The sequence below is a fragment of the Dermacentor silvarum genome, chromosome 7, assembly GCF_013339745.2.
Source record: "Dermacentor silvarum isolate Dsil-2018 chromosome 7, BIME_Dsil_1.4, whole genome shotgun sequence".
NCBI lineage: Eukaryota > Metazoa > Arthropoda > Arachnida > Ixodida > Ixodidae > Dermacentor > Dermacentor silvarum.
Window position 1 is genome coordinate 29,756,985 of NC_051160.1, and position 27,700 is coordinate 29,784,684.

At 47.2% G+C, this 27,700-nt stretch overlaps 1 protein-coding gene across 18 annotated transcripts in view; it reads left to right on the forward strand.

The window, feature by feature from the left end:
• LOC119457844 (poly [ADP-ribose] polymerase tankyrase) overlaps window positions 1-27,700 on the forward strand; it is a 126,234-nt gene that overhangs the window by 89,841 nt on the left and 8,693 nt on the right. For 4 of the 18 annotated variants that reach the window (XM_049670477.1, XM_049670492.1, XM_049670494.1 and 1 more), the window contains exons 36-44: window positions 14,369-14,598; window positions 15,884-16,154; window positions 17,368-17,682; window positions 18,906-19,120; window positions 21,260-21,298; window positions 24,576-24,681; window positions 25,422-25,585; window positions 26,133-26,274; window positions 27,368-27,547. In XM_049670477.1, the coding sequence (XP_049526434.1) occupies window positions 14,369-14,598; window positions 15,884-16,154; window positions 17,368-17,682; window positions 18,906-19,120; window positions 21,260-21,298; window positions 24,576-24,681; window positions 25,422-25,585; window positions 26,133-26,274; window positions 27,368-27,547 (1,662 nt within the window). Of the gene's footprint in view, window positions 1-1,643; window positions 1,710-1,818; window positions 1,876-2,621; window positions 2,742-2,833; window positions 2,981-3,506; window positions 3,912-5,233; window positions 5,314-5,827; window positions 5,950-6,442; window positions 6,666-7,596; window positions 7,754-8,964; window positions 9,042-9,604; window positions 9,747-12,376; window positions 12,467-13,031; window positions 13,182-14,368; window positions 14,599-15,883; window positions 16,155-17,367; window positions 17,683-18,905; window positions 19,121-21,259; window positions 21,299-24,575; window positions 24,682-25,421; window positions 25,586-26,132; window positions 26,275-27,367; window positions 27,548-27,700 lie in introns of all 18 variants that reach the window. The other 14 variants (XM_049670486.1, XM_049670487.1, XM_049670484.1 and 11 more) reach the window with 14 other exon arrangements.

Genomic DNA, 27,700 nt, shown 5'->3' on the forward strand with positions numbered 1-27,700 from the left:
AAAGCGTAATGGAATAGCGTCCCGCACGTAACTACGTACGCTATCACGCTATACTAAAACTCTCTTTCTGCAAAGTTCGTTTGCGGAGCGGTAACGCTATTTCCCGTAACCCCGCTATTACGCTAACGCTAAACTAAAACTGTATATTATCTGTGCGCAAGTGCTGTTCAACCACTAAAATGAACTTCTGTGTCATTGAAACCGCTGGCGGCGAGGCTACGCACTTTGACCAGACTACACTCTTCTGCGAGTGACATTCCACTTGCGACGTTTAGATTTGGTAAAGTGCACTTGCCCGCTTGACAGGGGTATAATACACTAGGTAAAGAAGGGCTTCCGACTTACCAACTGGGGAATACGGGCGGCCGCGGCGATTGCCGTCCGCGTCAAGAATGCGGTTGATTAACCACGTGCGGAAATACGGGAGCGGCGGCGGATACTTTCGCTATCGCCGCTTGCTGGGGGACCAAAGAGATTCGGGCGATGTCAGCGGGATCTCACGTGACCCACCCGGTGGCGCTGATAGCGCTTGCGATTCCCGTACTACTACGGGAATCGTAGTAGTACGATTCGCGACATTTGAGAAAGGAAAGGTTGGCGCTGTCATCTGCAGCCCTTGGATGGATGGATGAGGCTGAACCCTTTAAATCGGGCGGTGGCATACGCCACCTAGCCATGACTATGGACATATTTTGTACTTTGTGGTGGGTGAAATTTCACCCCTGCCTTGATTTTTATCCACCAGTCAGATAACCTCTGTTTGGTTATTTCTACCCGCTTAAAGTCTGTTTTGCCTTCACTCACGTGTGAAGGGAGCACGGCTAAGCGCCGCCCGCGAAAGGAAAGCTTCCCCTCTCCCTACTGTGCCTGGCGCGCATGCGCCCGACGCGCCGTTCGCCGCGCGTGTGGCGGTCATGGGACCTGAGGATTCCCACAACTGGAACACCGCCGCTGCTTCCCGCTGTGCCGCAGCCACAGTACAGTGTGCAAGGTCAACACGTGACTAGAAGATAGTGGAAGCATAAAGAAGGGTTCACTGCCATTTTCTTCGCGTGGCTGAGACGTCGGCACAGACGCGCGTGTTCCGGCCAACGAAGAAACGGCGACCATGCTACTTGAGAGGGTGAAATTACTGCCCCGTTTGTTTTCTTTGCTTGCGCGCGGCATTGAGGGGTCTCTCCTAAGCTTTTACTTTATGGCGGTGTCGGAGCAATGCCGGTCGGAGGCGCCGCCGCGTGATTTCGTGCGCTCTTGAGAGCATTGTCGGTGCGGGGTGTGTTCGAATTAACCGTCGCAAATGCTTTCGCGTTCAAATTACCGGGCGTTTTTGTCCATTGGAATGCACATAAATTTTACGAGAGCACAGCGTTAGTTTGAATAAACCGGAAGCTGGAATTAACGAGATTCGACTGTAGTAGCTTTAGATTCGTTCTGGCAGCGGCAATTCGATAATCAGAATGTGAAGAATAAAAACGACCCTGGGACAAATGTGTTAAGAATTTAAAACGATGTCAATCAATAAATAAATTACCCGATCGACCCTCGGTGAATTTGTTTAGGGCAGCAACAATTATAAGGGATGTCTGTGCTTGCCCTTACTGTGTCTTTCTTGAGGTTGATGTTTGTGTCTTTTGTTGTTGCAGTTGCACCACCTTGTCCTGGCTGACAGCGAGTTCAGACAACGACAGAGCGTAGAGGAACTGGACTTGGTGAGTTACGACACATGCAGTTGCCACATTTCGTGAAGCACGCTAGCATTGTGTTGCATTGAGCAAGAAATCTCATCATCACCTCTTTCTTTTTCTTTTGTTTTTTCAGAAGCAACCATCATTAGACATTGCTCACATAGAAGCTATGCAAGCTCGGCTGGAAAAGGTGGGTGTCTCGTTAAACTTCTAATTTGATGCATTGAAGAGGCATGCATCTTTAATTACATGAACTGTGGAACTTGGAAGTTGGAAAAAGGAAGTTTCCTTTTTTTTTTTTTCTACTTCTTATTCTGGTGGAGCTTTATTCTTTATATAAGGAAAGGTGTCCGAGTCTTGTGGTAAGATTAATTAAATTAATCTTGCCCCTTTTACCGAGATATCTTGCTGGTAGTAAAAGGCAGAATTTTCTTCCACTCTGGCTACACATCTTTTTGTGCACACTCTGTGTCCTTGGCAAGCCATCACAGCCGTCGCCAGTTTAAAAGAAGATCTTAACGGGGCAAGCAGTGTCGCTCGTTGGGACAGTTTCTGTGTGTGCCATAGCACTGCCACTAAGTAAAGCATTCCTGGTCAGCTGACCAAGTTTCATCTGAGGTAACTCTTGATCACTAAAGGGTCCACCTGCCGGCAAGCCCTGGTTTGCTTTTTCTTAGTGTTTATGAACGGGAAGGTGGTAGTAGCCATAGTAATTGGTTGTTTATTTTACTGAATAACGAAGTGGAGTATATTCTTGACCACGCTGTAACTGTCTAGCTATATCTGCTGACACCTGAACAGTGGGTAGCAGTGGGCGTGAGGTTAAGTACAGGGGGAGAGGATAGAGCAGGAGGGAGAAGGTAGGCCTATGCCTATTATGTGGCAGCGCGAACCTGTCCTCAAGGTTGAAACCAGACATGTTTTTTGTGTCTACAGGAGCGTAAAGAGCATGACCGTTGGTTGGAGCAGGCCACGTCGTTGCTCCTGGGCAGTGGCTGCAGTCCTACTGCTCTCAACAAGGAACAGCTGAGTCCGTTGTCTCTCGCTTTGCACAAGGTGAGTTGCCTCGCTTTGCCCTTCCTGCCTGTAAAAAAGAAAACATCTGTTCCCTTATTTATATGGTGGATACTGATTTCTTCTGGCGGTAGGGGAGCCTCCTGGTTGTGCAGCTGTTGGTCGAAGCCGGCAACCAACCTGAACCGGCTGCACTGGAGGCCTCTCCAGACTTCCTGCGCCAGGTTGCCCTCTTCGCCAGGCAGAGGGACGTCCTGCCGCTGCTCAACGCCCTCCTCAAGGTGCGTCTGCTGCGCATTGCTAGAGTATAAAGCTCATGGGGGTAGGCACGGGGCTGCATCTTCCCATCCCTGTGGGTTTTCTTTTTTTTTTTTTTTCTTTTACCATACAGAATTTTAAGGATCGCCTGAGGCATATCGCATAATTGTAGCCCTTGAGATAGATTGCTCGAAGCGGCGGACATTATTCGCACGAGAAATCGAAGTGCATAATCAACTAAATAACAAAAGTTTACTTTTTCATTAATCACTTTATGGCACTTATAGCAATTTATGATCCGCAACCTGTGGGTATGCTTCGCTAGAGCATGCAGTCACAATGACTCGGCCGAAGCATGGCAGGGGACAAAAAAAGTGGACACGATAGCCAACCTTGTCGCAAGCACCATTTCTTTGCCAGCCCCCTCTGCTGTCATCCTTTGAATGCTTTGTAACCCTCTTGTGCTGGTGTTTTCACAGTGCTTTTCTGGGGCAGGTGGATGTTGCACTTAATTGTGGCCAATTTTTTTTGCCTTCTCGCCACGTGCAGCCTCCTCCCCCGAGTCCCGAAGGAGTCAAGCTGGAGGAGGAGCCGCGATCGCTCCGCGACATTCTCCGCATGCAGGCCAACGGGCACGACCGCGACGGCCTCACCCCGCTCCTGGTGGCCCTACGAACCCTCGGTGAGCTGCGCAACCCGACGGAAGAGCAGAGCGGCCGACTGCACGCGCTGCTGCGTTTTCTCCTGGAGGAGCTGGGGGCCGACGCGGCTGCAGCGGTGCGGGGGATCCGGGGGGGCCCCTCTGCCCTGCACCTGGCGGCCCGCTGCCCCGGGGCGGCGGCCGTGGACCTCCTGCTCCAGCACAAGCCCCTGCTCGAACCACCGGACCAGGACGGCCTGACCCCCCTGGCACGAGCGGTGGCCAGTGGGAACAGCGCCGCTGTGCACTCCTTGGTGGGTTTGTTAGTTTTTGTGTGCGTTGTGTTGCTTTTAACAGCAACAGCTGGTGTGGGATCTTACTACTCCCCCGCTGAGAAGTTTCTGAGAAACACTTTATTTTGCATTGATTGTTCTTGGTAGTAGTGTCTACCAACCGCCGGCAACCAACCTGTGGCGAGAATGTCGATTTTGGCAGTGAAGCTCGCCTCCTGAAATCATGGGTTCGCAACACTTCAAATGTTTCTATGTCTGCTAATAATGAACCATTTTGAAAAATTCTTGCGGTAGAATGCCCCCTAGAGGGTACGTAACAACATCCAGCGTATAACCAAAATTTGCTGTGTGGCCTGGTGAGGGGCCTGTTTAAAGGTGTTCTGGATGTTAGGCCACAGGATCACACCACTTCAGAAACTGACCAGCTTGTGCCAAGTCTGGGCATTGTGTGTGGATAGGTGTGGAAAACGCTTAAGTGTAATTCCTAAAGCTAAGCATGCCAATTACGTCCACACTTCGCCAACACTCTGCCAAGAAATTATTGGTTGTAGTGCAGCACTTGTTGGCACCTGAAACAGGGCAACTCTGACGGATGCTTGAAGGCACGGTCGTGCAGTGTGTACATGCTTTGCATATTCTATGGTGGCTCGATGGCTATGCTGTCCTGCTGCTACGCTTGAGATCACGGGGTTGAATAATAGTAATAGCTGTAGCTGGAATTCCTCGTGGGTGCTAGGTACAAAAAAAGTTTGTTGTTAATTTGAGTGCACTTCCGTAAATGTGGTCCAGATCAATCTGGAAAATTCTGCTGCAGCATACCTTCCCATAGCCCAGGCGCTCGTAGATACCGTATAGACTCGTGTAAGGGCCGCACTTTTTTCCACAATTTTTATGAGGTGCGGCCCTCATACAGGACCGCACCTTTTCGTCAAAGTGGTGCTGGCGCAGCCAGTGATTTAGGCACACGACGGATCTTGTGCATGCCCCGGCTCTTGCAGCACGCACAGCATCGGGGCACCTAACGCGATTGCTTCACCATTGGAAGTTGCTTCAAACGATTGCTTCATCATTGGCCATTACACCATTCTACATGGTAGATTATGACGTGCCTTAGTGGGGCATAGTAATTCTGTGTAACATAACCAGCACCAAGATTACTTACATAGCACATGTGATAACTTCTGACGTCCATGACGTTTATCGTGCCTGCTCGAAAAGCCTTGAAATTTTTGTGCTGTTAAGAGGTTCACTATTAAAAAAGGAATGCACTTGGCCTTTTGTGGAACAGTACTGTGGTTCTAAGTGTGATTCGCCTGAGCAGTGGATGATGCTGAATGTTGCAGGTTGCCGCCGGTGCCAGTGTCAATGTGGACTTGCATGATGGTGGGCCATACCCCGTAAGCCTCCTGGTCTATGCTGCTATGTGAGTGACTTCCCCTTGCTTATCAATAAGTCTCTAGTTGCAGTCACTTGTCTGTCTTTTATCTTTTCATACTGTGGGTGGGTAGTGATTGCGAAGACGTAGGAAACACTACCAGAAAGAGTGAACAGAAAATAAAATTTTTCGTGGGGGTGAACTGGGAGAGTTTGCTGTTGAGCTGGGTGGTACAACATTTCGAAATGCCGCCAGGAAACGGAAGAAGAAAGTGAGACACGCACTTTCACCTAGAAAGCAGACAGCACTCAGATGACGATAGTGGTGCACACACTTGGTAGTCAAACCTAATCACACTGTAGTCAAAGCTTGTTACACCAAAGTTACATTCGAGACGAAAGTTTAGTAGGGGTCGGTGGGGGCCTAAGGATAAGAAAATGCCACTCAAACGCTGTCGCATTCTGTCGAATTCGTGCGGCATTTTCTTAGCTGGCACTGGAGTCTTCTGTGGGTCGCCATGTCCATTGAGACACTCCTTAAGTGATGCATTTTCTCTTGGCAGGAACAATCTCCCAGGTGAGCTCATCCAACTCCTTCTGAAGCACAAGGCCAACCCGAGGGCCGTCAACCATGCCTCCGGCAACAATGCCCTTCATTACTTGGTGTCGCACCGAAGCAACCCAGGTAAACATTGTCCTGAGCTTGAATATCATTGGGCCTGGAATTGTGCACTTGATTCGTCAAAACTGAGCCTTGCTTGCTTGCTTGCTTGCTTGCTTGCTTGCTTGCTTGCTTGCTTGCTTGCTTGCTTGCTTGCTTGCTTGCTTGCTTGCTACAACACACTGAGCGCTGTGAAGGGATCATGAAGCAGCTGTTTGTTCATCAAGCAAGAACAGATCTTTGTGCAATGCTTATATCCATCTCATTTGAAACCAGAGGTGCATTACTTGAAGCAATGAAGAGAGTAGCTTCACAGATAATTCGTTGCAGCAAGGGTCGATAGTGGGGCACAGTGGTTACTCTCCCCCGTGTGACTGCGAGAAAGCAGATCGCTTCTGCAGTGACTTAGGACATCGAGCTCGTAACTGCAAACTGCTACTTGCCACGAGCCTGTTTTGCTTCCGTATCTTGTGGCACCTTCCATCGCTCATGCTGAACTGCTCTTCTCGTGAAACAGACCTCATGGATACCGTGCGTGCACTTTTGGACGCCGGGATTGACGTCAACTCGACGAATGCCAGGGGTCGCTCACCGCTGCACCTGGCAGCCAATGCGCACACCGGCATGGCTGAATGCTCGACGGCCCTCGAAGAGCTGCTGCTGCAGAAAGGGGCACGGGCGGATGCCAAAGACGGCCGAGGGCGTGTCCCGTTGCACTACGCTTTCGTCAAAATTCACAGGCACGTTCTTTTCGTTTCTTCTTCTCTCGGTTTTAAAGGAACGAAATTGTTCCCACTTAGGTTCAAGTTGAACAACTGACACTTCAGGAAACAATGGCGCACTGAAAAACGTGGTGAAAATGGTGGTCCTACTCTCTATCCCTGTACCAGAACAAAAGGTTGCATTATAAAGTAACTGGAACAGTTCCCCTTGTTATATTCTGTTACAGTTATGTGGTGGACATTCCTTTCTTTTTCATAAAGGCAGTAGCTGCACACTACAGCTTCGTAGTGCCACGTGTCCCATAATTGTGTGAATCGTCAAAACATCACAAACATCTTGCACTAACAGTTAACTGCCCACAGATTGTAAATGCAGGCATTTTGGTCCCTTTCTATAAGACTGCCTGCATGTTCTCATCGTAGTGGCTTTTCCAACAAGTGTGACATATTTGCAGCACTCGAGATAGAATACAACATGAAATAGACAGGACGTGCATTGGATATCAACTACTATAGTATGATCAGCAATTACAAGGCAACAATAGCGCTTGGTGCTACAATCATACGAGACTCATCCACTTGTTACTTGTGCAGAGTGGCTGTCTGCAGTCTAGCGTGTGTCTTATTTCATGTTTTTTTCCATCTTTAGCGTTGCAGACGCATCGCACAGTTCAGGCAACGAACTACCCATGATTTCTGCCTCGTCTGCTACAATGTTTAGTATGGTGGCCTCTGTCCTACATCTAATTATGTTAGTCCTGCTGCTACATTAGGAAGTTTTGTTGCTATCACTTCTGTGCCCATTCTGTCTACTTCGTGTGTTGTTCCATATTTAGCACTGCAAATATGTCGCACAGTTCAAGCTGCTAACTAGCCTGGCTTTGTGCCTTAAGCTCTTCCAAGTAGACGTGCTTATTTTTCTCTTCCAAACTTTTTCGACTTCTTGTAGACACTGGGACAACTCTCCCTGTGACCCCGTGGAGCTGGCTACCTTGCTGCAGACGACTCAGGCACCCTTGCTAGAACTTCAGGACGATTTTGGCATGACACCGCTGCACTACGCTGCTATCCGAGGGTCATCCATGTGCATGCATTCTTTCACCAATGTAAGTAGCAGCTTCTCATGCCCTTTTAGTTACGTCAGATCTTGGTCAGTCCTAAAGGGACACCAAAAAGGAATATTGAAACCTCTCGCCAGGTTTCAGTCATTGCAAACAGGTGATAGCGGTGCCTAGATCGCACGGTGACAATTGTGTCTGCAATGTGCTAGGTCAATGTACAGGTATGATAAAAAGTTTCCGCTGTGGTAAATATTTCCTTAGCCTGTCCATGCAGCTGCCTGTATTTCGGATGTGTTTTGTGTACTAGCATATGTGATCAGCATAGTGTTGTACTGCTGGCTGCAAGCTAGAAATTTTTTGCGGAACACACATCCATTAAACTTTTGTCACTTCTTGCAGGCACTGGTCTGGGCATTGGGTAGATCAGGTAGATCGCCACTTTGTGCCATCGCCTTGGAACATTTCATTTGCTTCTATCTCAGCTGCTACTAAATCCTTTCTCAATTAATCCCGCGAAGCTCAAACACTATGCCACAGTGAAGGAAATTTAAACTGTTTCACATTAATTTCTAACCACGGACAGTACAGCAAAACCTCGATTATTCGAAGGCCGCCGGATCACAAAATTATTCGAATTAAGCAGATTGTCCAATTAACTGAAATGAAGAAGAGAAAAAAATACAAGCAAGAACTTACGCAAAAAAATCACCTTTATTTTGCATGTCCGAGAAACGATTACTTGGAAGTAAACACTGATGCGGGATTGCTTGGCGCGGTAGTTCACCGTCCCAAGTGCCATGTTCTCCAGCTGGCTCACCACACGTAGGACATAAAAATCCCCTCCACTGCACTCAACAAAGCTGCGTGCGATGTTGGCGGAATCAATAACCGCCGCCAAAGCGGGCGCACGGGTGCTTGACTCAAAAATTTCAGACTTGATGAATATTCCTGACTTCATAAATGCACCGTCAGGGCTCCCATTGAGCTAATGTATTTTTGCGACCCATTTTTCGTACAAATTGAGGCCCCAAAGTTAGATTTTCCAGACTAAATTGCCGATTCTGAGCCACGCTACTCGATCTTGGAGGCTGCCGTGTTGGATTTTCCGCTGGCTTGTCTTCCAATGGCCTGTTGTATTGCCTCCAAGATTAGGAGAGGCACGCTATCAGTAGAGAGCGTGCGCCTTCTCCCCGTCTCGGAGGCCATGCCCACTCTTCCTTGGCTGAGCTGTGTATTTTTTTTTCTTCTTTGCGCAGAAGGTGAAGACTGTAGATATCAAGGACAAGGCTAACAACACACCCTTGGGCTTGGCGGTGCTCAACAACCACCCCACGTAAGGCACTACTTTTGTCATGTGAATGTTGCTCTGGCAATGGCCATTTGTATTTCGGACAGGGATTTATCACAGACTTTAGCATTGTTTTAGTGCTTATTCTAATGTCTTCATAGCAGTTTGTAGCGTCTTTTCAGTGCCGCACTTAGTCTCTTTTTGTCACTGTATTTGAGTCTTATTAACTCTTTTTAGCATCTTTAACACTGCGTTTGCCATCTTTTTATCCCTGTAGCGTCTTTCCATCACCGTCTTTAGTGCCATTTTATGCCATTTTAGTATTATCGCACCACTGTAGCATCTTCCTTAGCACTGTTCAAAATGTTTCACTCCTGCAACACTCCCCAAGACTTCGTAATGTCTCATCAAAGAACATGTGGTAAAACAGAAGAGGGCAGTTACATGATTCAATGTCAGCTTTTTCTCTTTTTAACATGATGCCTTGCTCTCTTGCCATTCTTCACTTGTTTGCGAAATCCCCTTGGGCTATTGATCTAAAATACGACCCCTGTCCAATACTGTGCTGCCGCCATGTTGCTCTGACAATGTGCGTGTTGCCCCTACAGGTGTGCGCTGTTGCTGCTGCAGAAGGGTGCCCTCCCGACGTTAGACTTGGTGATTCCGCGGAATGAGCCGCCGCAGCCAGGCCTACGCTGGCTCTACGTCCATAAGAAGATCCGGGCCCCGCTGCAAATTCCCATCCTGCAGGTGCCTGCCACAGTGTGCTTGTTTTTTCAAAGCAGGTTGTAACGTTTGTTGCATGTGCATGTTAAAAATATTCAAGTTGCCACCTTTGGCGAGCAAAGAAGTGGCACCGGGAAGGGGCGTGCTTTTTGTGAAAAGTTGTGCATGAAAAATTATGCTGAGTCGTGCTGGCGGCTGCAGTAAGTGCCAACAATGGGTGTTCACCAAGAAAAGCCGGCTTATCGGAGAGGCACACGGGATGATTGTATACTCATCTGAGAAAGGCCTTAAGAGTGAGTGAGTGAACTTTATTGGGTCCACAATAGACGCGAGTAAACTCGACGTCACCTGGCTAGGCCCACTCGGGGACCATCAGGTCAAACCTGATGGCCCTCTCGCGGGCCCTCTGGACTGCCAGGATTTGAGAGGTCTGATCCTGGGCCTTAATAAGCATCATCATTTCCTCTTGGGTGAAAGGGGGACCGGCAAATGCGCAGCCCCACAGGACATGCTCGAAGTCCGCATAACCACCACACAGGGGGCAGTCCGGCCTTAAGAAAAAAAAATTTCAAATTTGGAGGCAGTTAAGCTTCACCTTTAAGAGTGGAATGCGATAGCATTCAAAAATCTCTGACTGTTTGTCAGACTTCCCTGCAACTGCAGCTTTCTTTTTTCTGCACCTTTGCCTCGGCTCGCCTCTGCCGTAAAGCCCCTGTTCCAAGGGCGTTCACAGCAGATGGTATGCTTACTTGAATAAAGTGTGATTGGCACCTGCACTGTAGTATTCTTCTCACATTTACTTTCTTGGCAGTTTGGTTCTGCAGAATATTAGCCTATAGTTGTATATTGTAGACATATTTTTGTTGATCATATTATACGAACTTTTCGTGTGATACCAAGACAGTTGGGGGTTCCGTGGTATGTACAAACACACCACATAGTGCTTGCGGTGCAGCTTATAATGTGCTAATTTAGGGAAAACTGGCAATTGGTGTGCTGGTGCAGAGGTGAAAGCCGCAGCCAGCATTATGAAGGAAAAACCCCGGCGGTGCCAGTGAAACGTTCGTCATATGGCAACTGCAACTTCAATGGCCTTTGAGTTGTTGACTATGCAATGCAGCTCAACCTTGATATATTGAATTCCCAGATACAGTGGTGTGAACAAAAAATTTTGTTGGTCATGCCTTATTTCACTGAGTATCCTACTGCTATAATGAAACCAAAAATTCAACATCTAAGACAGTATTGGCTACAGCAAAGTGAATACTATATATTTGCTCACAGCTTGAAATATCCTGGTAACAAGTATAAAAAGAACTCTGTGAGCGTACCTTGAAATGACAAATTACAAACAAGTATAAAAAGAACTCTGTGAGCGTACCTTGAAATGACAAATTACAAACATGGTTGCTAACAGTTTGGCGTGGCTGGCCAAAATTGCCTGGAAACTTCTCGCTGCCCATCGAACGCACCATGCTTGCGTTTCCTACACGAAGATTAGTTGCTCACAATGTTCTTTCTTTCCCCTCATCAATATTGGTGTGTTGGCTTATAACAAATATTGAATATAACGAAAGTATTTTCGTATTGGATGCAAACTTCATTAAAATGAGGTTTGATTGTATACAAATGTGCAGCTGTATTCTAACAGCTTTAATGGGGCCCGGAACCACCCCTCAGACTTGGTGAAATAACATAGTCCACGGGTAGCATACGCTGTTGTGAACATCTCAGCCAAGTTCCGCTGTCGTACGCGGTCCGTGGAGCTCGCAAGCGGAGCGTGAAGTTACCTTTTTTTTTTTTTTTTTTTAACGCTCTCGTTTCAATAATGCCCATGATCCTCACTCATTTCTGTGTGCTTTATTTTGTAATAAAGCTCACCCCAGTACGCGGCTGCTATTGGTCGCTGCAGTCGGCTACACCGGGGCCGCCGCTAAGTGGCGACCACGATTCCAGTGGCTAAGCGCACTGCGGCTCTCTGAGGACAGCCACGTTTGGCTTACGTGTAGCGCCACGTAGGCACCAAATCGGAAATTTGAACTGCGTGCCACGGTGATGGCTCGGACGTCACGGTGACGTCTCTGCCGTAGCCTTCGCAGTGCAAGGCTTTGGAGGAGGAAGGGTAGCACAACGGACGCTGTGTTTGATTGCCGATAACTTCGCTTCTGCTGAACGCGTCGAAGTACTTTTTGCGGCAAAGTGATTCTGGAGTAGCCTATTTTCACTTCAAATGTCTTTCTCTACTTCGATAAAAAAGTGGTTCAGGGTCCCTAGAAGATTCTGTGTTCACCCCTGCTGTTGCTTTCTTTTTCTTTTTTCAGTAAGAATTCGTAACAGGGTACCATTTTTTTAGGTTAAGATCTTTTACTCAAACATTTGGCATCATCGTTTGTATGGTTATTCTGGACAATAAGCTGCTGGCAGGCAGTGGAACCAAGGGTTGTATTTTTGAGCGATAACTTTGGAGAATATTACTTTCCTGCAGGGGTTTCGCTTGACCCGGCACATGTTTTGTGTAAAGTGTAACTAAATGCTGCTACTTCTCTTGAACCTTTAGAGCTGCACTTGATGAGATGACTGCCCTAAAAAGGTCTTGATCCCTACCTTGAAGAAAATGAGGCAGGCTTGTCTTATCAGGCTTTATATTTCTGCAGGAGCTTGTGAAGCGGTCGTGGCAAGGCATCTTGCAGCACATCATTGAGCATCTGGAGCTTGGTGGCAAGGGCCTGGCTCTCACTGTTGAGGTACGTGCACTGTGCCAGTCTGCACCCTTGTGAATTTGCACAGCGACTTATGTTGTGTCCATGAGCCATCGTTCATAGTCTTCAGGTTGGCCAGTTCGTAATTTCACATCCCAGAGGAAAATTACACAATTCCAGGTTTTAGGATAATGAATGTTACCCCCAGTTGGTAAAATTGGCAGCTGGGGGGGGGGCACAGCATCTGCCACGGCAGAAATGTGGCTGGCTAACCAACCCACCTGCGGAAAGTCGGGAGCAATGGTAGAGGCTCGTGCAATGTCAGCGGAATTTCATGTGACTCGCCCAGTGGTGCTGGTAGCACTTGCAATTGTGTGCCACCCCCTGGAGGAAGGTTTCTCCTTTTCTCCATATCTTCTGGTGCGCGTGCACCCAACTTGACGTTTGCCATGCATGCGACCATCATGGGACATGAGAGCTCCCACACAGGGCATGTCCAAAGTAGGTGGCAGGCATCCGCTTCAGACGCAGGAGAGGAGCGTTTTGAAAACTTGACATTGTCTTCATATCTTTGATTGATTTACTGACTGGAAGTGCCTTTTCTTCTTAGGCGGCCCTGAAGAGTTGTTCATACGAGCTGGCTTTGAGGCTGATTGCCAAGGTGAAGCATGGCTGGACCCTGTACAGTGACAAGCAGACCATGTTGCATGTGCTTGCACGAGAGGCTCCTCGAGATGCCCAGCTGGAAATGCAGATCAAGGTCAGTCTCGGAATGTTGCAGGCCTCCATTTCTGCTGAACTTACCATCGCAAAATGTAAACTTATTCACATTAATGTCCATTGACGTCGCTGTCAGACAGCTCTTTTCACTGTCTGTGGACTGCAACACGTCGAAGTGTCAACACTAAACAAGACAAGGTCAATGTACATGGTAGTTCAAATGATTTGATGATTAAATTTTCATTGTGTCTCTCTATTCTGTCTCTTTTTCAGGTTCATTATTCACTCAAGTCTTATCTTATTCATGTCATATTATTTCACATGCAGTTACGTCAACTTTGTCTTGTGCAGGGTTGACACTTTGTTGGCCCTCTCTTTTTGACACTGGAATGTGCCCTCGCCTCAGTTTTCTTGTTGCACTCATGCTACCGCGAGGCATAGGGCATATTAGCCCCAAGTGTCTACGGCTTCTTCAAAACACACTCCCGAGGCTCACGCAGCCTGCGGCTCTCCACTGACTCTGCTTCTCAGACTCGGTTCTCCTCTGTCCCAAACTCGTGACACTTGCGCTGTCTGGCAGAAGGTGCGGCAGTTGAGTTGAATGACCCTTGGCGGTGGCATAGCAAAGGGCAATAGCAACAGTCGCACTCGCATCCCAACTTGTTTACAGCTAATTGCTCTTTTATACATATAGATACTTAGTTGCCGACTATTATTACATGTTCTCGGCATGGAGAGGTGTCATTTGATGCCATTTTCATGTTCATACGACATCTACAGGTCAACGGACCGACAGTATTTTTCTGTAAGTGGTTGCAAGGTGTTGCAACCGTTCCATCTGAGGTCGGCTAAGAAGACATTGTCTTCAAAAATAAAATTAAAAAATTCGAGCACGTAACCGCGCACACCAATGCTCGTGTCTTCGTGAAGACAGCACTGGGCACCAATATTGGTGTAAAACAAAGCACCAGAGATTATTAAATGATTTTTTTTATGTGTGTGTGAATTCATTCGCTGCCGCTTTACCTTGCTGGGATGTCCTGCCGAAAGATAAAACGCAAGCTATAACCTGCCTCCCCACTTTGCATACAGGAATGTGGTATCTGAAAGTCCCCCCTCCATTTTTTTTTTCCCTGAGCACAATTTTTCTTGTCATGATAGGAAGCTAAAGCACTTTGGCTTCACGCTGGTCAGTCTGACGATTGCGACTGCCGCTTGGTGTCGTAGGTGGCGCAAGCTTTGATGGACAAGGGAGTACCAGTGATGGCACGGGACGAACACGGATCTTCGGTGCTGACGTATGCGGCCATGAACTGGAACTACACCCTGTGCCAGTTTTTCCTGGACAAGATGGGCATGGTGGCGGCGGCATGTGCTGACCAGGACCACTCTCTGAGGACCCCATTCACGGCTGCCTTCTGGAAACTGCAGAGCGACCGCCTGCCAGAGGACATGCAGTGAGTCTCGCATGCTTCCTTGTGCCGATCACAGCTAGCTGCAGGTAGAGCTGGGAAGGCCATTTGGTAGTGGTGTGCGAATATTCGAACTTTCAAATATTTTTTAAGTGTTTTCGATTCGATTCGCACCGAAATTGAACTATTCGAAGTGTTCGAAGTTCCGGAAAATAGTCATCGACCGGGGGGGGGTTGTTCGAGACGCCCGATTTTTCGGACATGTCCGGTAATTCAGACGCCACGGCACCGCCACATACCCCATAGAGCCAATGTAAAGAATGTCTGAAATTTCAGACGCAAGAAACCTTCGCCATTCGATTTTCCGGATCTTTTGCCATGACCGCAGGTCCGAAACAGCATTAATCGAGGCCACCACTGCCGCCTTAAGCCGGTGCTTTCGCACGCAGATCCGCTGGCAGCCGTAGCCACCACCGCTGCAACACTAGGCCTAGCGAATGCAACATTCTCTACCAAGCTTTTTGCTGTTCGGTGCCGTGTTTGTCATTAAAACAATTTGCCGCTATCAGCAATGGCGCCGACTCCGCCTTTGTAATCCTTGCCAATGGCTTCGAAGCTCCCAAGGCATGGCGTGTTGCATTTTGTTGGTTCCCGAAAGTCAGCTTCACTTCAATACAGAAATGTTACGCGGTGAAGCATATGCGAAGTATTGCAGGGAAGCATACCATGAGTGAGAAGGGGCAATTGTCACAGGACACTGTATGCATTCCTTAATTATACACGCGTGCACCCATTGTCTCCTATCACAGTACGAGCACAGATATGCCTAATGAGCGCACTGGCAGACCTTCAGAGCTATTTCGGATGTGCCTGTGGTGATTGTACCCTTGGGGGCAGTAAAAAGCATGCATTCACTTTTTCGGACTTCCCGATTTTTCAAACGTTTCTGCAGTTCCTAGGGAGTAAAACAAAATAGGAAGTTGAGTGTATAATGGTTTCGTTCACTAAAAATAAAATCGCAGTGCTTCTAAATGACTCGCGCAACCCAAATTCTCCGTGTGATATAATTCTGACACCCTTCTAAGCCAGCATTCTCCTTGGCAGTTATGCAAGACCTACCTTTCTCGGGTGTACGGGTTTTCATCGACACAGTGGACTGCACTGAGGCTTCCTTCTCATATGCACAAGTGAAAAAAACTGAAATTCAATTTCAGAATTGCAATTAAATTTCAGATCTTTTTTTGGTCGGGGCATCAGTCCACATCTTTTCAGTATGCACTTTCCTGGCCAGATGGGTTGGATTTCATAACCTTGGATTTCATATCCACAGGTCGTGGTGCCTCTCTCTGCTCGAAGCTGGTGCCTCTGCGGACCTGCTGACCTGCTTCCCACTCCAGAACCTGGAGTTCCCAGGCACGACGTGCCTGACGGACGACACGCGTATCCACACAGCATCCCCAACGGCTGCCCGCCTGTCGCCCCTGATCCTGGCCGTGTGCAAGCGCAACTACGCGGTCGTCAAGATGCTGCTACGAGCGGGAGCCAACATCAACTTCCGAGATGGCCAGCAGCGCACAGCCCTCATGTACGCCGTCAGACTGGTGCGTATTTCCAAGTTTGTTTGTTTTTGGTTATGTGAATTGAAGAGAAAGAGGGGGGGGGGGGGGGCGCATTTTTGGTGGTGGAATTGCTGGAGCAGGTGTTTGAGGATTGGTTGGTGCATGCTGCTGATGACACGTGGAGCTGACACCAATGCGCAGAGAACAATACAGTTTTAGTGGATCTCATATTTGCACCCCCACCCATCTGGCAGAACTGGGCGTTCTGCCGGTTGGGTGGGTTTGCAAATATGAGTGGCATGCAGGGTGCAGGCCGCTCTAGTTTATGACCTCACCTGTCCAGCGGAATGCCCAATATGCTTGTGGTTAGTGGAACGCTGGATGCGCTAAAACTCTATAATGAAACAAAACATACCCTGACTACTGCAGCAACCTGCAAATGGAAATCAGGCACTCGGATCACTGAGGAGTTGTACAGCTTCTGCGGTTGGGCTGTTACTGCGGGGTTTCACAAAATGAATAAAAATGTTAACCTGAGAATAAATAATGCCAAGCCACAAATAAAGCTTCATACTAGTTTGGAGTGGGTGACCATTTTATTTTGGGAAATTTTCCTCCACCTTGTGGGATTTCTGCAAACTGATTTGCAGTATTAGTGTGAAGTTATCAGCATGCACAACGCTATCTCGGAGAGTGGTGACATCTGCATGTGTGTTTTTGGGAGGCAAAAGTATCCACTATGCCCGTGCAGTGTAGCTTGCACTTACAACAACGTCCAAAATTGGAGCTGATAGTGCGAGACCAAAAAAAAAAAAAAAGAAGTTGTGGAGCAAAAAAAAAATGAAGTGGTCAAGTCGGGAATGTCGGCATAGGGTGATTGTGAGTACTCTGGTAAATGTGGCTACCAATCAGATGACCTAGCGTTTAATACGGCAGTCACGTGCTCGCTTTCAATGAGCATTTAAATCAGAGATCATCGAAAACAAGAAGTCTCATTGGCATCCCTTCCGTGAGCTTGCAGAAAGGAGCCAATTACACATTGCGATTTTGATGGCCTTCAGTTTTAGTGGTCATCAAAACCAATTGTGTGGCTGTGGTATAACTGTTGCGGTGGTGTGTTGGTAGATCAATCAGCAGCGATCAGTGCCGGCAAGGCAGAGTTCAGTTCACCAGTGAAGATACATGCTATTTCGAAACGAGCCATAGATCTCGGCTCTCCCCCCTCTTTTGTAAAAAAATATATCTTGCATTGCAGAATGACATCAAAATGGCGAAACTGCTGCTCAATGGCAGTTACGACCCTGACCGGGACACAGACCCTTACGGGGACGTGCGGCGCACGAGCTTCAAGAAGACAAGCCCGGTGGACCTGACGCACCAGGACATGTACGGCTGGAACGTGATGCACCACGTGGTGGCGCCGCTGGCCAACTACACCTTCTGCTGCCCCGCCATGCTGCAACTGCTGGTGCATGTGGGCACGCCACTGGATGCACCCGACAGCAACGGAGTCACCCCGCTGCAGCTGGCGGCTGCACGTGGTGTCGCTACTATCACGCATGCTCTCCAGGTGCGGGGGGTCTTTCTTGCCTCGTGCTTTGCTTAGTTTTCATGCAGTAATAAAATCTAAAAAGAGGCCCTGAAGCACGTTTTTAACCTGAAAATATGCTGGATTTAGTTCTCTCATTGACGCTCGTTGCTTATTCTTGCCTTATGAGGGATATATTTTATTTTTGCAGTAAACATTTGCTGGGCCAATATGCGTCCGAGTGAAGGAGACTAAAGCGTAGTGTTAACTGTTTGGACTCCCGCCCCTTTTCGGAAGCAAAGGTTTTAGGCGTGTGGAGAATAGCGTATCATGCCCAGCGCGCACCATAAGATCACTTTTTAACTTTGTGTGAGATGGGCTTAGACGGTAGTCTCTAGGACCTGTGAAGTCGGGACTTGAGAAGTGAAGGAAGTGCGAAATGTGGTTTGCGCGATGACGTTTTGTGGTGGACAACACTACTCCTGCGTGTAGCGTGTGAAAAGTGCACAACCGCGTATTGGCCAATGTGTGTAAATAGTAGCTCATTATACGATATCATAATTACCTGCCACCTACCTCTCCCTGTATCTCCCACTTCCCCTTACCCCAGTGAGGAGTAGTAGGCTAGAGACACGCTCTCCAGGCCGACCTCTCCTCCCTTCTCTTCATTAAAATCTACTCCTCCTCCTCTTGGCCTTTACCTCTATCGCGGTTTTCTGTAATTCCCCGGAAAAACAAAAATGTGTGGATCTCATGCGCTGTGAGAATCGGTTGTGTTTCAAAATCGGAAGGGATTTTGTTTCGCGCATTCCGGTGCCACGCTTCAAAGCCAAATGGGAAGCCTTCCGCTGGACAGTATTGCAAAGCACATGGAATGTGCGGTTGGTTTGCACACACTGCTGTGCTACAGTTCAGGAGGGAAAAGGTTTTTCTAGTGCCCAAGTTATCCATGCTGTCAGGTGGCTCTAGCATCCGAGAATTCGTGCCATTTCTCGTAGCTATGTAACTAAGACACAGACTCCCACCATCGCATGTGTGCCACACGGGGAAGTCAATCGGGAAATGCGAAAGTAGTGCAAGGAAGACTAATCCTCGAGGGACACGAGAGAGTCAGATATATCCAGTTTTCGTGCCCTGTGTTTGGTTCTGCACGCGTACGCGTACCCCACATTTGATTATTTCCGGATAAGAGTTGACTTGCCGTGCAATAGAGGCTAGCATCTGAATCACGTTGAATGATTGTGTGCACATCTTGCCTCTCGCAGAGTGCCATGCAGTTGCCTCACGACCAGGTGCCCAAGGTTGCCGTGCACGCTCTGCCAACTGCAATGAACCCCAAGGAGATTGACCAAGTTAATTTTGCTTTTAAGTTCATAGACGACTCAAAGGAGTTCCTGGAGAAGGTCTCTACTGAGGCAGCTTCTAACCAGAGGGACTCTCGGGAGGCGGTCCCTGACCCTTTTGCCAATATGGATGACGGGTAAGCCTCTCCAACAGATTAATCTGCAAGCTTGCTTATATCATTTAGAGAACTCTCTTCTCACACTATGTGAAGCACATGCATTCTTACGTGCAGTCTTTATAGAGAGCTTGCATTTCAATTTTAGCCTTCCCTACTTTGTGTTTCAGCTCGGGATTGTTGAGCGTGAAGCGTCAAGCTAGTGCCACCAGTAGGGGCGCAGTGACTGCATGCTGACTGGGAAATCGTATGCTCAGAATTGGGGGGAAAAAAATTGGCAGACTCAGCTGTAGTTGACAGCTTTGTAATGCGAAGCGTTGTGTAAATCATTGTAGCACGAGACGCCAAAGCTGGTAGGGCCCGAGTGGCTCTGGATGCATCATTTTTGCAGCTTCAGCAAGCTTACGTTTGCGTTCCTAGGATGCGGTCTGGGTCAGCAGCTTGTTCAGGCAGAGTGGTTTTGCACGGGATGTTTTGGCGTGTGCCCACTTGGCGAGTATAAACCGTTGTGGCTCAAGACGCGCTTTGTTTTCCTATTTCGTAAAGATGACGATGGGAAACCCAAACTAAATCCAAGCTGGCAGGCAATGCCAGAATATAGTGCCGCCCAAGGGAAACGCGGTGCTCACTTCGCACAGCCTGCAACAGCGAACAACCGCCAATTTTGTTATCGCCTATTGAAACCTTGCGGTACACTTCCAACGGCACTAATGCCACGCGCAGGGTGGAAGATCTTTATCGCGATAGGGTTGGCTTCAATAGCTGCCATTGCAGGGTGCGAGGACCTGCAAGGAGATTTGCTGGTGCCGGAAATGAAAACCGAGTGCATGCCCGCATTGTCACGTGGCACAGGCGATCGAGTACTGCGGCGAAGCTGCCGTGGCGGGTGCCTACTGCTCTCCATCTCGCATGCCTCACGCCTTTTCTTGTTCACATGGTCTCCAGCAGCTGGAAAACATATCGTACAATCGTAATTTGGGGATGTAGAACGTTGGTGCTGAAACATCATGTTTTCTGGGAATGGTACTAACCAGCAAAGATAACCAAAACTGTACAGTCGAATTACGTTAATTCGACCCTTGTGGAAGTGGCGAAATCGGTCTAATTACTTGGCGGGCCAAATTAAACAAGATGGAAAGAAATTCTTCCAAAACACACTGCTGATTCATTGGCAGTGTTCTTCCTGATTCTAGCATGCCCCTGTATCAAACGCGCCCCCACTCTTTATGTGTCCAAAGTGGAAAACTAATGTAGTAATGGCATTGAAGCTCTTAAACAAAGTAGAAATCTAACACGCGCCTGATTCTTTAGCAAGATAGTTTGTCGCTCAAAGGTGGCCGGTTTCTTAAAGTCAACTTCACCACACGGTTAGTTTTAAAAGTCAATTCCGCCCCAACGCACTCGTGTTATGCAGTAAAGCATACGATCATTTCGAAGGCATCGTGCCTCATTGCACCATGCAGGCAATTTTCGGCCCAATTTTCTTTTTTTTTTTTTTAATTTGAAAGAAAGGATCACGTTAGAATTAGGTAAATACCGTTATCATACACTGTGAGCTATGGTTATTGCTTGAAAATCTTCCTAGGGCAGCCCGAAAATCAGTGTTTTCGATTAGAGATGAGATGTGTTCGTGTTCACTGTCCCCTAAGCTCCGCTGGGACAGACACCGCCACTAAAGGGGTCGCTATTGGGACCACGATAGGTGTCAGGGGCGCGCTTGCTTACTGTTCAAGTTCAAATTATTCAGTGATGGCCAATTTTGGGATCGAAAGAATGAAATATTGGGCCCTTATAAATGCATGGGCGCTGGCGGGGTCCTTTAGTCAGGATCGAATTAACCGAAAAATCTAATTAATCTAATTTGTGCCAGGAAATCTTGCGAAACGTGATCATGTCAACGAGGTTCTACTGTAGTCGCCTAGGCTGCTTGATTTAATCAGGTTGTACTACATTTATTGCAGTCTAGCATTTTGCCTATCTCTCCTTGATCTTTTCTTTCTTCATTAACACCTTTATCTCTATATTGTATAGTTACCTATGCGTGTAACGACTCCGGTTGTATTAATCTCTCCTCTACTTTTTTTTACACCAATAAACTGAACATCTGTTGCTTATCTCGACTGCTGACCAGTAAATGCTGCCATCCGCTTTGAATCCCAGCACATCTGGAAGGTGGACTTTTCCTACGGGTCTTGCTGGGTGAATATCTTGGCATTCCATACGATGTACTGGGGGTGCCTCGGTGCCAGTGCCAACCCTCAGCGCGGATCAAGGCATTCTAGCCTCCCTAGCCGCTGAAGCGGAGCAGCGTCTAGACACTCCAGCAGCGGCGAATTTAGCTTGTCATGGACTCCATGATGGGCCGTCAGATCTCAGAGGCCATAAGCTGGCGAGTGCTGTGTCGGTCAAAGGCACTACAGGGCACACGTATCAGTGCATTGGATTGCGCACTCTATGCAGCATAGTTTCGTATTCCTTGCGTCAGCACCCCATTTGGTGTTATTGTTGTCACCATGTTACAAGTAACCAGCATGAGTAGCAGTAGAGGCAACTTGTGCAATGCCCTTGCTTAAGGACAAAAAAACTAGTTCTGTGAGAAAGTGGATGCTGCCGCTTGTTTGGGGGTACTCGGTGATCCGCCATGGTTTCTTGGGGGCCTTGGTGTTGTGCTGCGAAGCACAAAGTCGAGGGATCAAATCCTAGCCGTGGCAGCCACCGTTTGGTGGGGGCGAAATGCAGACCGTGTACCGTACTTTGGATGCACGTTAAAAGAACTATGTCGTCAAAATTAATCCGGAGTCCCCCACTACGGCATGTCTCATAATCAGATGGTGGTTTTGGCGCATAACTCTAGAATTTAATTTTTAATCAAACAGTGAAAGTGTTCACTGGCTGTCAAGTGCAACAAAATTGTTTGTTTTTGTTTTTGTTGAAGTTTGTCTTTTCGGACTGCCCAGTTATTCAGACATTCTTATGGCCCCGTCCGTGCCAAAATAAAGAAAAAAAGATCGGTCCACATCTATACTTTGCATGAAAGGACGAATTTCTTTGTAGTACAATGTAGAAACCTCGATATAACGAATTTGATAAAATTGGTACATTACTTCATTATTTGAAATTTGGCCTTTTGGCAAATAAGATGGGGTGTGCAAATATCAAAATTTTCTAATACGCATCAAGTACAAAAACTTTACTTCGAATAGTGAATAATTGTAGGCACGTGCATTTGTTAGCAACCTTGGTTATTTAACATGTTGGAACATCGCAATTACATTGTCAATGGTGTGAAATTTGACTAGTAAGCTGTTATGCTAAAGGATTCTGTATTTGGCTGTGTTAGCTTTCTGTTCTTGCCAATCTGTGCCTTATTATACATCAAATGCCTGTAAACTTTTGACTTTAACTCTGAACCAGCCGTCATTCATTGCATTTGCTGTCAAGCAATAAGCTCAAGAGTTGGGGTGGCACTGCAAATGAGTGCACCCTCACTTCCCACAAACCAGTGCCCCTTGCTACTGTGAGGCTGGCTAAGCATGCTCTACAGGTGACATTTAGCCACCATACACGAAATTATCACAAAATTAAAGCACAACATCAGACACATTCTTGAATTAAATAGAAACCAATGCTAAGAACTGGTGTTCGCTCCTGCGCGGCCAGCAATATATTTGATTTGGTTGGAATATTCATATCCAACTGAATATTCGAAAATTTTTGAATACCTAATTTCGAATCGAATGCGAACATTACAAATATAATATTAAACAACATTCAACATGTCTGAATATTCGGACGCCCCTACAAAGAAAAACAGTCGCCGTCCGATTTTTTTTGCACAGCGGGGCCCTAAAAAAAATTTCGCTTATCGTAAAGACTAATTTCAATGAGGAAAACAAATTTCTTTTGTTGAAATTGCCAGTCAGCAACTAATGATAGGGTTTCATGCCATGTTGATGACATCATCACATCGGCGGTTCAGCCTGCAAAGCTTTCACGTCCACTCTGTCACCGCATCTGATACTGTCACCTGCACTGAGACGATGCTATCAGTGGGCTACTCCTCACAACACAGTCCAACGAATGCAGCATCAAAACCTGTCGAACACCACAAAGAAAGCATCGCTTTAAAATGTAAATTAAGCGATGCAACGGACAATAACCTGTTGTTCACGGCCGTCGTGTCTGCTGTAAGTTTGCGACATTGTGTGTGCCCGAGAAATTAAGCAAGATCCACTCGCGAGCACACGAAAAAAAGACACACACAGGACAATGCTGGTCCTGCATTGTCCAGCAACAGCCAGATTTTTTTTTCTTGTGCTCGCATGTGTACCTGCTGGAACCATCACACTATCATAATGCGCCAACTGGCCCAGAAAACCACCCTACTCAGCTTACTAATTAAATTAACAAGCATGGTGGCATGCACATGCAGGCAAACCTGAGCATATCTCACTCGGTGACCCCCAAACGCTCAGTCGCTGTCACAATACTGGCACAATGTAGAGCGCAGGCAGGGAGGAGCAAATGCTTCATCTGCCTCTCACTTCAACACATCTCTGAAACTCGAGATTATGCTACCTGCAGCACTGCGCGTGGGAGGACAGTGCACATGAAACCATCGGCCATCTCTCCTCGCCCAGTTTTTGCACCCACCGCAGATCTACCTCCAACATAGGGAGCGCTAGTCTCGTTTGTGCTCAGCTGCCCTGAAAACTTTGTGCAGCCACAGTCAAGCTAGAGGAGATGCATGCAAGAAGGTGGTGCACATCAGGCCAACATCCTCGGGTCATCCTCGCACCCGCATTTTAAGACGCTTTGCGCGGGACACGAGAGGATCTTATCTCACTTGGACTTAATACAAAACATTACAGCGAGAGGGTCCTGCATTTGGTACTAGTACTGCTGCTCAGGTTTATCAGACGCTGCTCTGTTTCGGCGACCGCTATCTGCTGTGCGGCACACGATTTGAGAGGTGTGTTTGCAAGTAACCGCATGTAGTTCAACCATTTGACCGCCTACACCCGCAGCAGTTGCTACTTATTGCCTTGGTATTCCTTCACGGTGACATTCAAATTTCATTAAATTCAGATCGCGTATAAACACTTCGTTATATTGGGATTCAAAATACATGGTGTTCTACTACAAGAAGTAATAAAAAGGTAAATACTTAATTGTATCGACGGTTTCGTTATATTGAAGTTCATTATGTTCAAATTCAACTGTATCACATGCAACCTAAAACACATGTGTGACTAATACCTGGAAAGAAATATTGCAACGCTGAAGTCGGTGTCCAGTACACTGTCCACAACTTCACACAAGTTAACAGCACACCGGCAAAATTCAAACAATTCGATTACGACTGCAAACTATAAGCTTATATGTGTTGCTTTCATAAGTCATACGATGTGAACTTGGTCAATTTGCCATAATCTTAGTTGCAAGTGTGTGTGCGCTCTTGCCCTTTGATTTGCAGGGAGGTGGTCATGGACAAGGCTCAGAATGTGCCCTACGACGCGCTCCTCACCATGGTGGATTTGAGCTATGGCCAGTTTGGTCTGTACAGTTTTTACAAGATGCAGGTATGGACCCCCTTTGTGTGCACAAGTGTTCGTTGCTGATGTCATGTGTGATTAATTTTCCTGCGCACTCTTGATATATCTGATAATTCATTATATCAAAGTTCAACTGTACACCCATGAGCAATAGTAATTGGACCACAACGTCGCTGAAGAAACTGAATTCCTTCGTAATAACAATGCATAAACTAAAATTGACGAGTGCACTGGAATGTCTGCAATGCCAAGTTTGTACGGTAGCCCTCAATTTCAAGTTTCATTCACAAGCAGACGAGAAAATCCTTTTTCCAAGGTAATCCCTGGTCCGTATACATTTAATCACTGGTGCAAGTGGTTTCAGGTAGACGGTGTCTGCAGATGGAACACAAGTTCTAGAACTGGTGCAATAACTTCAGATTTATCCACATTCTTTGACAACCATTAAATTCAGTACAAGCTCTGTGCCTCTGTTCTCAAACATGGTTCCCGAGAGACACCATTGTCAGGGAAGTGAGCAAACCCGATTGTCTGGCACATCTATACAAATCCTATTTCACTTGAACAATGCTGTATTAGGCACTGCATTCTTAGGTTGTTGCTTCTTTATAGATTGCTCAGTGACTCATTTTTGACGTCCGCGCTAGCCTTGCATATCCCTTTCGGTGTGGTCAATTTGTGTTGTTTTTTGTTTGTGAGGCACAAATTTTCCTTAGTGCTGGCTGCATATGACACGCTGTCGCCCCTCCCTGTGTTATTTTTCACAGCTTATTCAGCGAGGAGGACTCGTGGTGCTATTCTGTCGCTGGGGCCGCGTTGGTGACTCCGGCCAGTGGTCCCGGTCGTGTTACTCTGCAGTCACTGAGGCAGCTCGCGAATTTGCGCGTCTCTTCCGCTCAAAGACTGGCAACGCTTGGGAGGACCAGCAAAGGTGAGCCAAGTTGAGTGTTGTGTGTGTCTGGTGTGCCACCCAGGTCACACTGCTTCCATCAGCCTATCTATGCCCACTGTAGGATGAATGCCTCTCACAGATCTCCGATAATCATTATCATTTATTGTCGACGAGATGTGTGTCATGAAAAGATATCCAGTGGAATCTCGTTGATACAATCTTCACGGGAACCGGAACTCCGAGCTGCCCTGGTGAGATACGTTAAAAGTGATAGTGCTCTTGCACAATTGCACTTTAAGATTGTTAAGGTCTGCTCTTGTCAAACACATACCTTAAAAGGATTTTCTATATTTAAATACAGGGTGTGCATCATTTAAAGAAGACATAGGTTCTTGTTGGCGTGTTTCGTTTGAATTTTGAGGAAGATTTCAGAGTCTTGCAGTAGAAAGAGAGGGCACAAATGAAGCCCTTTATATCTTTATGGTTGTACACTGGTTTCACTGCACTTGTGTGTACATGTTCATGAGTGTTGGCGTGCTGTTCAGTTTGGACAGGAATTGAGTGCTCTGCGATTGGCGTTCTCCAGCTTCAAGGCCCAGCCTCGCAAGTTCCGGGCCGTGCAGTGGGAGAAACGCAAGAGCCCTCCACCCAGCAATATTCCCATCAGCCTCGGCGATCCATGCAAGTCGTTGCTTCCCCCGCCGCTGCAGGATCTGATGCGCAAACTGGTAAGTAAAGCTGGCCTCTGTTGCCATTTTTAACCTTGGGTTTAGCTTCAACTTTGGCTTCAACTTGGCCTTTAGTTTGGGATTCGGTGTGGGCTTCGGCTTGGGCTTGGGCTCAACAAGTTTCCCTGGTCAGGTATATGTCATGAGGTACACCTGCTCAATTGAATTGAATGAAATTTGTTACATGTGGAAAAGTCAAATTCTAGTGACTCATAATCACAGATAGAGATTTAGACCCAAAAATGTTTTATATAACTTGACAAACGCTGGTGTGGCCAAAAGAACGAAAAAGAGGAAGATATTTAAATATTATAAAATTCACCTAATAAGGCGTGTAAAACATACAAACTTGATGTCAAATTTGGGAGCATCAAGGATATGTAGCTAACTCTTTAATGGGACTTCTGCAAGGCTCATAATCATAATAGATGTGCTTAAACCTGTGTCATCGCACATCAGTTTACAGCACAGCAATTTGTGTTTTGATTTATTTTTAAATCCTTCCTTCAATTTAAGTAGCAATTAAAGGGGGTAGGGGGCATGTGGTTCAAAATTCACAACCTGGCTCTGACGTAACCCTGCTCTGTCATCGCTCGAGTTTGGCTGCAGGCCAAATATAAAGGAAGGAACCATGCCTTACACTTTTGATGACTATGTACTATTTTATGCACTGCTTGTTCCGACTGAGAATTGCGACTGTTTCATTCAGCAATTTGATGGGCTTGCCATCGAATGGTAAGACCATCTTCTGTGAAACGTCTACTCCTGTAGGGCTTTCGTTATTGTAAGACTTCACCTGTCTGTTAAAGTTGCTTCTTCACTATTTTAAAAGTTTAAGTTGCAAGTCTAACAAGACTCCATTTTTCTTGGTGTCCTAAGTTTCCTTACTTGCGACATCCTGCCACTGGCATATGGTGGGAATGAGCGCATGAAACCAAGAACACACCAGCTGCGCGTTATTTGGCATCTTAGCAATGGTAGAGCCGCCATATTTTGGGCAACGTGCAGTGTGGGACTTTTTCAAAGGGTTCATTGCGAGTGCCGAGTGATGAGGAGGTGGCGAATGCGTGCGACGTGTGGTTGTGTCCTGCAGGCAAACCCCGAGATGCTGGTGAGCACCCCGCTGCAGCTGGGTGCCCAGGGTCAGGTGGCGCTGGAGCTGCTCAGCGCAGAGTCCCTGTCCACCGCGCTGGCCCTGCTCGAGGACATCCACCAGCTGGTGCGAGAGAAGGCCTCACTGCAGGCTTCCCTGGAGCGCTCGGCTGAGCAGCAGGTAACACACGGAAAGGAGCCCCTTGAGTGAATGAAATGAATGGACGGATGAACCTTGCAACAGTGGAATGAATGCATGAATGAATGGCTCCCGTTCTTCACCATGAAAATAAAAGTGATACAGCCGAACCTCGTACCGAAGCCACATCCTATA